The sequence below is a fragment of the Choloepus didactylus genome, chromosome 6 (assembly GCF_015220235.1).
Source record: "Choloepus didactylus isolate mChoDid1 chromosome 6, mChoDid1.pri, whole genome shotgun sequence".
In the NCBI taxonomy this organism is placed as follows: Eukaryota; Metazoa; Chordata; class Mammalia; order Pilosa; family Megalonychidae; genus Choloepus; species Choloepus didactylus.
In genome coordinates, this window is record NC_051312.1 from 58,160,697 (window position 1) to 58,173,279 (window position 12,583).

General features: G+C 35.9%; 1 protein-coding gene across 5 annotated transcripts in view; it reads right to left on the reverse strand.

Moving 5' to 3' along the window:
- The window catches only part of GAS2 (growth arrest specific 2), a 147,887-nt gene that overhangs the window by 75,998 nt on the left and 59,306 nt on the right, over positions 1-12,583 (reverse strand). For all 5 annotated transcript variants that reach the window (XR_005217529.1, XM_037841073.1, XM_037841071.1 and 2 more), the window contains one exon: positions 5,384-5,525. Coding sequence is in view for 4 of the 5 variants with exons in the window: in XM_037841073.1 (XP_037697001.1) it covers positions 5,384-5,525 (142 nt within the window). In the remaining variant the exon portion in view is untranslated. The remainder of the gene's footprint in view (positions 1-5,383; positions 5,526-12,583) is intronic.

Here is a 12,583-nt window from a genome sequence, read left to right on the forward strand (position 1 = left end):
ATCCTCTTCACTTTTGTGCAACATCAGACCCATTTCTATCAGTGTCTGCCTCTAAAAAAAAATGCTGACTAATGTGTAATTGAAAAAAGGATTTTGTAAAACTGTGTTTATCAGAGTGCTGCATCAAAAGAAGACAGTGACACACAGCAAACACAAACACAGAAAATAAAATTTTTAAAAAAGTGATACTGAAACAAATCACACACATTTGCATGCTAGCACAGCATATAGCAAACCCTTTTCTTGCTGAGTAGGTTCTTTCCCAGAGAGACAGATGAAGAATATTCACTGGCCTCCACATCCTATAATAATCATCCAATAACACAATGATATTGACAAAATTACAGCAAGCAAAAAAATTGTATATTTTAGAAGTTTTCGCCATCCCTTTTTCTTCCATCTCCCAACTTACCAGAATGTATCCACATAAAGCAAAACAAACAAGGCCCTGGAAAAAATAAGTAAGCTAACCTGACAATCATTGTACTAATACAAATTATAAATAATTAACCCCACAATACAAAATTACTACTAATTTAAAGACATGATTTCCAACTTTAAATATCTTAGAAAAAATTCATATAAAAGAATCCATTTTATATTCATAACACAAAACTGATTTAAGATTAAAAATAAAGCATAGGTTTCTGGTATTAGTCTAAACAATAAAAATGAGCCATATAGAAATATTTGGCTTTATTTGAGAAAAGGTGGTTATTAAAGTATTGAACTTAGTCTCATAGAAATGCTTAAATTTACTGTTAGGAAGGTCATTGACCCAATACATTCTAACAACTTTCATATCTCTGTGAAACTGAAAACAGAAATACTTTCACCCATAGAGTGTTCTTAGCAATTTTTCCCCCTTTACTCTTCAGTTAAAATAAAAATTCATTTCCTTTAAAAGAATTATTGGGGTAATATTTTGCTCTTGACTGATATATTACATAATTTTAAATTAAACATCCATGTTGATCTTTTTAATAAAAAGCACACTACTAAACATTTTCAAGGAATCTAATGAAACCAAGTATACTGTTCTTCAAAAATCAAAGACATGAAAATCAAAATCTCCTCCAGTCACTGACTTATATGTCAGCTTGATTTGAATGGTGGGGGTGGGGAGTGAGCACTTCATCTAGACCCTTAAGGTTAGAGTATGCCCTATGGAGCACACAAAAATCTATGTCACCTCTTACTATAGCAGCACACAATTCTAGAATCACTTGAAATGTCAGCTTACCTTCAACAATATGAAAAACACTTAACAACACACTGATATGTAGAATTTTAGGTCAGTAAACAATTTCCTATGTAAATTGGTACAAATTAAAACAAAATTAATTGTTCCCTTTTCAGATTACATGCCATACTTGTCCTCAGCCTACAGTTTCTTAAACAGATAATTGAAGGAGAAAATAGATACCACTTACAGTGCAATTACCGTTTATTTTTCTTTCACATTCTGAATATGAATTTTTATTATGTACTAGGTATAAATGTGTGACCTCTTATTCATAATACATCATAATTTTCCCATATCCTTTAATAGTTTTCAAGAATATTATTTTTGTTTAGCACCTTTGAATGACGATAATTTGCATAAGCTACTCCCAAAATGTCATAAATTTTTTACTATTATAAAAATTTTTCAGTGGACATCGTGGTACATTAATATTTGTGCCAATTTATTTCCTTCAGATAAATCTAGAAACAGAAAACTTGATCAAAGGATATGAACTCTTCTGAGGTCTTTGATACGGGATGTCAAATTGTCCTCCAAAGAAGGCATTCCAATTTCCTCTCTTCTTCAGCACTGTACAGAAGATCCTGTATTCCCACATCCTCACCAAGACTAAGTATACAATTTCTTAATCTTTGGTAATTTGGTATGTGAATAAAAAGTATTTCATAATTTTTATTTACATTTATCTTTTTTCTAAATTGCCCAACATTTTTATTGGCTTTCTATAAGTCTCATTAATTGCCTATGTATGACCTGTGTCCATTTTTCTACTGGCTCATTTTTTAAATGCTTATATTTTCATTTCTATTCAGCTTATGGTGACCTTATAATCTGAGACCTGACATTTCACAGGTAAAAATTATCTTTCAAGAATTCTGAAGACGATAAACTGCCGTGCCATAATCTGTACGTGATGGCATCACATGGCACAGGAAGTTATCTGCCAAGAATCAAGAAGCTAAGAAGCTTCCAAGAAGCATCAGGAATAATTTGCTGCTCATACTCCTCAGTTCATCATACTACACTGTCCTCCACCCACTGCGATTTCTTGTCATTAGCGGTTTTAAAAAGAGAACAGATTCAGTGAGCTGTGTGTGAGTCAAGATCCTCTCACAAATAACTGTACAAAAAAGCACTGCGACACAGGGTAACATATCAGTTGCCACAAAGATAAGGATGCTTTATTCAAGCAAAGACCTTTGAACAGCTAAAAACAGAAGCCTCTTGATACACACTCCGTACACTGATCTACTTTATCATTCATTCAAACAGATTTTTCCCCTTCATCAGGACATCTTTTCATTTTATTTGCTGTTCAAAACACTAAGACACAAAGAGTGCCCTTCATCTTGTGTGCCACTGAAATGAAATCTTGAGGTAGGGAAAAAAAGAGAAAAAAACCCTTGTCCTAAATTCCCTTTCAAAAGGGAAGTGTGAAAAGGCATCAAGCAGAGTACACAGCGTTATTGTTGCAAGAAAGTCAATTCTCGAAGTACACAGTCCAAGGCCATCAGCAGCGGCTCAATCACTTCCTCACCCACAGTGAATAATAAGAAAAATCCAAGGAGAGAGGGATCCACTTGAGGAAATGGAATTTCTCAACGTCCCTTCTCTTGATTATCATTAACATCTCTGGGCACAGCTGTTTCCTTTCTCTGAATAATCCTAAAGTCAATGCTATAATATTGGCCCCTTTCTTCCATCTCCCCAGGGCCTATTGTATATAACCTCATGTCCTGTTCTAAGTAGCAGAAATTTCAAATTTATCTTTCCATTGAGCAGCAAAACAGAGAGCTTGTTTGATTTAGTTTGGTATTACGAGCTGATTAAAAGTGATTTTTAAATTTTTATATCCTTGAAAATGCTTATTAAAACTTCTTAGATGTATAAATATATTTTAATAGCAACTTATAAACTGAGTTATAATTTGGAGGATAATAAAAATCAATTTTTTTAAAATATACTCAATAGTCATTATATATCAATCATCATGGACTTTCTTTTTAAAATGCTGCTTTTTGTTGTCGTTGTTCAAAATAGGATGAAGAACTCGGCCATCTCAAAATTCTTCTTGACATAATTTTATATGCTTCAGACTATGTATTTATATACCAGAGTCATTATTATAAAAGCTTCTTTGGGCTTTATTATTTTAGGATAAGATGTATTACTTATTACCTAACGGGGTTTTTAAGGGCCATCAAGACTAGAATCAGATATAGTGGTATTTACTACAGAGACAATTTGGTATTAGTTAATTCATCTTGGATCCCATCTGAAAATTGTATTAGTTCAAGTAACAAAAAGATTCCTGAATAGTGAGTAAAGTGAAAGCAAGATCATTTTTACATTTGTAGCTCCTAGTAATGCACTTGACCTGTAATAGTCACTGAAACAAAAATTGCTTCTTTAACAAACACCTGTAGAATGAACAAACTAACAAATTAACAATAAAGCCATTTGTCCATGTGACAGTCCTTTGGGCAATGCAGTAGCACTCCAGCATTTTAAATCATGATACTTTCCATAGGTGCTGAGTGTACTCCCAGTGATTAATATTTATGAAATATTTATTATTCATTAAATATTTATTAAATATTTCACTTTTATTAAAATATTCATTAAATACATTTATTTATTAAATATTTCACTTCCTTCCTCAAATAATTCCTCCACACTCCTTTTGTATAATTGTCCACTCAGATAATTTCCTATAAAACTGAAAGTTAAAATGTAGTAGTAAAATTACTGAACTAAAAAAAAAAAATGTCTCATATATACACACATCCCACCATATTTGTTTTACTTTGATTTTAGAAAATAGTAAGAATGAAACCATGTAATGAACATTTTAAGGCACACAATAGTGCATACTATGGTGCAATTATTCTGTTTTATTTTTTCTTTCAGGTATAAAATTTTCTCCCAGTCTAGAGTTGTGTTATTTTCTGCTGAGAGGATTCTTAGAAATTTAATGGCTGTCTTCCATATCACATCAACTCCTCTTAGAAATACACGAATTTCCTGTTGCATCTAAAATGAGTAAGATCTCAGCTGTTACCATCAATTTCCCAGGTTCATCAGGGAAATACTGTTTTGTGGGGGATAGGGGCAAAGGTTATTCTGACTCTTTGGAAGGTAATTTGTATCTCAAGGATGGCTGGCTTACTTTGACATTAATATTTGGTATTATGTGATTTTGTAAATTGATTGTTTAAAGCCTCAGGCAAAGGAACCAAAGCTTTCATTTCCCTGGGCTTCCACTGTCTTCACTCAGTTCTATTTCACTAGAAGGGGACCTTAAAACAAATGTTCTCCACCTTAGGGTTGTACTGGGGTGGAGCCTGCAGAGGAGGTTTGAACATTTAATTCTAGGTTACTGAATAGTGTCAAAACATGGAAAAGCCCAGTGTATGCTTTCTCCCAAGGAAACACATAGCTCACTCTATAGTCTGTAAGTGAATTTGCAAAAATTCATTCAGAATAAAAAACCTACAATATTTTGGGTAGGGCTAAACACTAGGGTGTCTGTCTTTTATTTCCTGCTCTTCAATTATCTCAACCTTTGTGTGCTTGCCTGATTTTTAACTCCCTAAAAATATAGATAGATGATTAGATAATCAATGAAATGGAGAGAAAGAGAGAAAGAGAGAGAAAGAGATGAATGGAAGGAAGGAAAGAGGGAGGGAGGGAGGGAGAGAGGGAGGGAGGGAAGGAAGGAAGGAAGGAAGGAAGGAAGGAAGGAAGGAAGGAAGAAAACAACTGCAGTTTCAACAAAGGCAGAGCTTATGGGAGATGGTATTTCTGTACTTTTGTAGAGAAGAAAAGGCAATAGTCCTCTGCATGGCTGGGGCATACAAGGTCACCCTCTAATCCTGGTTAGAACCTAAGGGTAAAATTTAGCCCTACATGTTCCAAATATCCCCCAATTTTGCATTAATGGTCCTTGTTTTTAAGATGGCATGCATTTTTCCATTTTCAAAAGTTTGCAACAAACTGCAAATTTTATAACAAACTCAGATTTTTGTAAGCTAACCATCTGTGGACATCATATAGAAATGTTTTGATAGTTATACTGGCAAAGACAAGCAAAAAAAAAAAGATTTTGTCAGCTAAAATTCTGAAGGAGATACATACCCAAACCTTCCGATTCAAATAGACAAGTTTCATCCACCCCTAAGTCTCGGCACCAGGATAAGAAATTTGCTGTATTGTCTCTGGCAAAAAAGGAGCCTGAGGGTGCACTGGCTTTGCATGGAATCTTCTTCAAGGGAAGACTCTGGAAAACAAAGAAATTTTACTCTGGTGGAATATCTGGCAAGGTGATCACAGGGACATATAATAAATCTTTGTTTTCAACAAAATGCTTTAGAATGTCCTCCTGTCATTAAATAGGATTTGAAGAACTTGCAGAAATGGAAACAAAATACTAATGAAACTTACTACATTAATAAATGATGAAAATCTGTGCCTGTAAATGTATCTTTCCATTTTTATTATAGAGTAGTAATACAGTAGTCCCTTTCCTGGTTAGGATTGCCTCTTCTCTTTCTTGTTATTAGTATTTTTTGCCCTCTCTTTCATCTGCACATTTTATCATTATCTCTCACCATGCATTTATAGATGGATTTCTTATTTGTGAAAGGGGAGTAAGGGAAACACAAATATAGTGTTTGGATACATGACACATATGCCTAATTCTTATGTGTATACATATACGCATACTATAATAACTACAGAAGAATTATAAAGTCAAAGTCAAAAGAAAGCAGCACTACCTAAAAAAGGAGATATTAAAAATCTTTTGACAACATTCTACTGTCTTTCTTCCAGACTATTTTCTTTTAAACCATAGCGTGTAACTATACTATAAAAATGACTCTGGTCTGAACTTTATTTGCTCTTTAACATGCTATTTCCATTCTGCATCATTTCTTTTCTGGGAACTAAAAAAATGCAAACTTGGACAGTCTTTCCAATTAGCAGTCTCTCATAAAATTTTAGTCAGCAAATCTCTCTTGGCAATATACCAAGTGTTATAAAAAGGTTGTTAAAGGGGGATGTGAAAGGAAATGAAATAAGCTTCAGTGGCAGAGAGAATCCAAAAGGAGCCGAGAGGCCACTCTGGTGGGCACTCTTACGCACACTTTAGACAACCCTTTTTAGGTTCTAAAGAATTGGGGTAGCTGGTGGTGGATACCTGAAACTATCAAACTACAACCCAGAACCCATGAATCTCGAAGACAGTTGTATAAAAATGTAGAGGCAGGGCAAGATGGCAGACTGGTGAGCTGTATGTTTTAGTTACTCCTCCAGGAAAGTAGGTAGAAAGCCAAGAACTGCGTGGACTGGACACCACAGAGCAATCTGACTTTGGGCATACTTCATACAACACTCATGAAAACGTGGAACTGCTGAGATCAGTGAAATCTGTAAGTTTTTGCGGCCAGGGGACCCGCGCCCCTCCCTGCCAGGCTCAGTCCCGGGGGAGGAGGGGTTGTCAGCTCCGGAAGGAGAAGGGAGAACTGCAGTGGCTGCCCTTATCGGAAACTCATTCTACTGATTCAAACTCCAACCATAGATAGACTGAGACCAGACACCAGAGAATCTGAGAGCAGCCAGCCCAGCAGAGAGGAGACAGGCATAGAAAAAAAACAACATGAAAAACTCCAAAATAAAAGCGGAGGATTTTTGGAGTTCCAGTGAACATAGAAAGGGGAAGGGCCCTGAGGCGCATATGCCACGAGGCCAAAAACAACAGAAAATTATAAAGCATATGAAAAAACCAGACAATATGGATAACCCAAGCCCAAGCACCCAAATCAAAAGATCAGAAGAGACACAGCACCTAGAGTAGCTACTCAAAGAACTAAAGATGAACAATGAGACCATAGTATGGGATACAAAGGATATCAAGAAGACCCTAGAAGAGCATAAAGAAGACATTGCAAGACTAAATAAAAAAATAGATGATCTTATGGAAATTAAAGAAACTGTTGACCAAATTAAAAACATTCTGGACACTCATAGTACAAGACTAGAGGAAGTTGAACAACGAATCAGTGACCTGGAAGATGACAGAATGGAAAATGAAAGCATAAAACAAAGAATGGGGAAAAAAATTGAAAAAATCAAAACGGACCTCAGGGATATGATAGATAATATGAAACGTCCGAATATAAGACTCATTGGTGTCCCAGAAGGGGAAGAAAAGGGTAAAGGTCTAGGAAGAGTATTCAAAGAAATTGTTGGGGAAAACTTCCCAAATCTTCTAAACAACATAAATACACAAATCATAAATGCTCAGCGAACTCCAAATAGAATAAATCCAAATAAACCCACTCCGAGACATATACTGATCACACTGTCAAACACAGAAGAGAAGGAGCAAGTTCTGAAAGCAGCAAGAGAAAAGCAATTCACCACATACAAAGGAAACAGCATAAGACTAAGTAGTGACTACTCAGCAGCCACCATGGAGGCGAGAAGGCAGTGGCACGATATATTTAAAATTCTGAGTGAGAAAAATTTCCAGCCAAGAATACTTTATCCAGCAAAGCTCTCCTTCAAATTTGAGGGAGAGCTTAAATTTTTCACAGACAAATAAATTCTGAGAGAATTTGCTAACAAGAGACCGGCCCTACTGGAGATACTCAAGGGAGCCCTACAGACAGAGAAACAAAGAAAGGACAGAGAGACTTGGAGAAAGGTTCAGTACTAAAGAGATTCGGTATCGGTACAATAAAGGATATTAATAGACAGAGGGGAAAAATATGACAAACATAAACCAAAGGATAAGATGGCTGATTCAAGAAATGCCTTCACGGTTATAACGTTGAATGTAAATGGATTAAACTCCCCAATTAAAAGATATAGATTCGCAGAATGGATCAAAAAAAATGAACCATCAATATGTTGCATACAAGAGACTCATCTTAGACACAGGGACACAAAGAAACTGAAATTGAAAGGATGGAAAAAAATATTTCATGCAAGCTACAGCCAAAAGAAAGCAGGTGTAGCAATATTAATCTCAGATAAAATAGACTTCAAATGCAGGGATGTTTTGAGAGACAAAGAAGGCCACTACGTACTAATAAAAGGGGCAATTCAGCAAGAAGAAATAACAATCGCAAATGTCTATGCACCCAACCAAGGTGACACAAAATACATGAGAGAAACACTGGCAAAACTAAAGGAAGCAACTGATGTTTCCACAATAATTGTGGGAGACTTCAACACATCACTCTCTCCTATAGATAGATCAACCAGACAAAAGACCAATAAGGAAATTGAAAACCTAAACAATCCGATAAATGAATTAGATTTAACAGACATATACAGGACATTACATCCCAAATCACCAGGATACACATACTTTTCTAGTGCTCATGGAACTTTCTCCAGAATAGATCATATGCTGGGACACAAAACAAGCCTCAATAAATTTAAAAAGATTGAAATTATTCAAAGCACATTCTCTGACCACAATGGAATACAATTAGAAGTCAATAACCATCAGAGACTTAGAAAATTCACAAATACCTGGAGGTTAAACAACACACTCCTAAACAATCAGTGGGTTAAAGAAGAAATAGCAAGAGAAATTGCTAAATATATAGAGATGAATGAAAATGAGAACACAACATACCAAAACCTATGGGATGCAGCAAAAGCAGTGCTAAGGGGGAAATTTATAGCACTAAACGCATATATTAAAAAGGAAGAAAGAGCCAAAATAAAAGAACTAATGGATCAACTGAAGAAGCTAGAAAATGAACAGCAAACCAATCCTAAACCAAGTACAAGAAAAGAAATAACAAGGATTAAAGCAGAAATAAATGACATAGAGAACAAAAAAACAATAGAGAGGATAAATATCACCAAAAGTTGGTTCTTTGAGAAGATCAACAAGATTGACAAGCCCCTAGCTAGACTGACAAAATCAAAAAGAGAGAAGACCCATATAAACAAAATAATGAATGAAAAAGGTGACATAACCGCAGATCCTGAAGAAATTAAAAAAATTATAAGAGGATACTATGAACAACTGTATGGCAACAAACTGGATAATGTAGAGGAAATGGACAATTTCCTGGAAACATATGAACAACCTAGACTGACCAGAGAAGAAATAGAAGACCTCAACCAACCCATCACAAGCAAAGAGATCCAATCAGTCATCAAAAATCTTCCCACAAATAAATGCCCAGGGCCAGATGGCTTCACAGGGGAATTCTACCAAACTTTCCAGAAAGAACTGACACCAATCTTACTCAAACTCTTTCAAAACATTGAAGAAAATGGAACACTACCTAACTCATTTTATGAAGCTAACATCAATATAATACCAAAACCAGGCAAAGATGTTACAAAAAAGGAAAACTACTGGCCAATCTCCCTAATGAATATAGATGCAAAATTCCTCAACAAAATACTTGCAAATCGAATCCAAAGACACATTAAAAAAATCATACACCATGACCAAGTGGGGTTTATTCCAGGCATGCAAGGATGGTTCAACATAAGAAAATCAATCAATGTATTACAACACATTAACAAGTCAAAAGGGAAAAATCAATTGATCATCTCAATAGATGCTGAAAAAGCATTTGACAAAATCCAACATCCCTTTTTGATAAAAACACTTCAAAAGGTAGGAATTGAAGGAAACTTCCTCAACATGATAAAGAGCATATATGAAAAACCCACAGCCAGCATAGTACTCAATGGAGAGAGACTAAAAGCCTTCACTCTAAGATCAGGAACAAGACAAGGATGCCCGCTATCACCACTGTTATTCAACATTGTGCTGGAAGTGCTAGCCAGGGCAATCCGGCAAGACAAAGAAATAAAAGGCATCCAAATTGGAAAAGAAGAAGTAAAACTGTCATTGTTTGCAGATGATATGATCTTATATCTAGAAAACCCTGAGAAATCGACGATACAGCTACTAGAGCTAATCAACAAATTTAGCAAAGTAGCGGGATACAAGGTTAATGCACATAAGTCAGTAATGTTTCTATATGCTAGAAATGAACAAACTGAAGGGACACTCAAGAAAAAGATACCATTTTCAATAGCAACTAAAAAAATCAAGTACCTAGGAATAAACTTAACCAAAGATGTAAAAGACCTATACAAAGAAAACTACATAACTCTACTAAAAGAAATAGAAGGGGACCTTAAAGATGGAAAAATATTCCATGTTCATGGATAGGAAGACTAAATGTCATTAAGATGTCAATTCTACCCAAACTCATCTACAGATTCAATGCAATCCCAATCAAAATTCCAACAACCTACTTTGCAGACTTGGAAAAGGTAGTTATCAAATTTATTTGGAAAGGGAAGATGCCTCGAATTGCTAAAGACACTCTAAAAAAGAAAAACGAAGTGGGAGGACTTACACTCCGTGACTTTGAAGCTTATTATAAAGCCACAGTTACCAAAACAGCATGGTACTGGCACAAAGATAGACATATAGATCAATGGAATGGAATTGAGAATTCAGAGATAGACCCTCAGATCTATGGCCAACTGATCTTTGATAAGGCCCCCAAAGTCACTGAACTGAGTCATAATGGTCTTTTCAACAAATGGGGCTGGGAGAGTTGGATATCCATATCCAAAAGAATGAAAGAGGACCCCTACCTCACCCCCTACACAAAAATTAACTCAAAATGGACCAAAGATCTCAATATAAAAGAAAGTACCATAAAACTCCTAGAAGATAATGTAGGAAAACATCTTCAAGACCTTGTATTAGGCGGCCACTTCCTAGACTTTACACCCAAAGCACAAGCAACAAAAGAAAAAATAGATAAATGGGAACTCCTCAAGCTTAGAAGTTTCTGCACCTCAAAGGAATTTCTCAAAAAGGTAAACAGGCAGCCAACTCAATGGGAAAAAGTTTTTGGAAACCATGTATCTGACAAAAGACTGATATCTTGCATATATAAAGAAATCCTACAACTCAATGACAATAGTATAGTTGGCCCAATTATAAAATGGGCAAAAGATATGAAAAGACAGTTCTCTGAAGAGGAAATACAAATGGCCAAGAAACACATGAAAAAATGTTCAGCTTCACTAGCTATTAGAGAGATGCAAATTAAGACCACAATGAGATACCATCTAACACCGGTTAGAATGGCTGCCATTAAACAAACAGGAAACTACAAATGCTGGAAGGGATGTGGAGAAATTGGAACTCTTATTCACTGTTGGTGGGACTGTATAATGGTTCAGCCACTCTGGAAGTCAGTCTGGCAGTTCCTTAGAAAACTAGATATAGAGTTACCATTCGACCCAGCGATTGCACTTCTCGGTATATACCCGGAAGATCGGAAAGCAGTGACACGAACAGATATCTGCACGCCAATGTTCATAGCAGCATTATTCACAATTGCCAAAAGATGGAAACAACACAAATGTCCTTCAACAGATGAGTGGATAAATAAAATGTGGTATATACACACGATGGAATACTACGCGGCAGTAAGAAGGAACGATCTCGTGAAACATATGACAACATGGATGAACCTTGAAGACATAATGCTAAGCAAAATAAGCCAGGCACAAAAAGAGAAATATTATATGCTACCACTAATGTGAACTTTGAAAAATATAAAACAAATGGCTTATAATGTATAATGTAGGGGAACTAGCAATAGAGAGCAATTAAGGAAGGGGGAACAATAATCCAAGAAGAACAGATAAGCTATTTAATGTTCTGGGGATGCCCAGGAATGACTATGGTCTGTTAATTTCTGATGGATATAGTAGGAGCAAGTTCACAGAAATGTTGCTGTATTAGGTAACTTTCTTGGGGCAAAATAGGAACATGTTGGAAGTTAAGCAGTTATCTTAGGTTAGTTGTCTTTTTCTTACTCCCTTGTAACGGTCTCTTTAAAATGTTCTTTTATTGTATGTTTGTTTTCTTTTTAACTTTTTCTTCATACAGTTGATTTAAAAAAGAAGGGAAAGTTAAAAAAAAAAAAAAAAAAAAACAAGGAAAAAAAAAAGATGCAGTGCCCTCTTGAGGAGCCTGTGGAGAATGCAGGGGTATTCGCCTACCCCACCTCCATGATTGCTAACATGACCACAGACATAGGGGACTGGTGGTTTGATGGGTTGAGCCCTCTACCACAGGTTTTACCCTTGGGAAGACGGTTGCAAAGGAGAGGCTAGGCCTCCCTTTGGTTGTGCCTAAGAGCCTCCTCCTGAATGCCTCTTTGTTGCTCAGATGTGGCCCTGTCTCTCTAGCTAAGCCAACTTGAAAGGTGAAATCACTGCCCTCCCCCCTACGTGGGATCAGACACCCAGGGGAGTGAA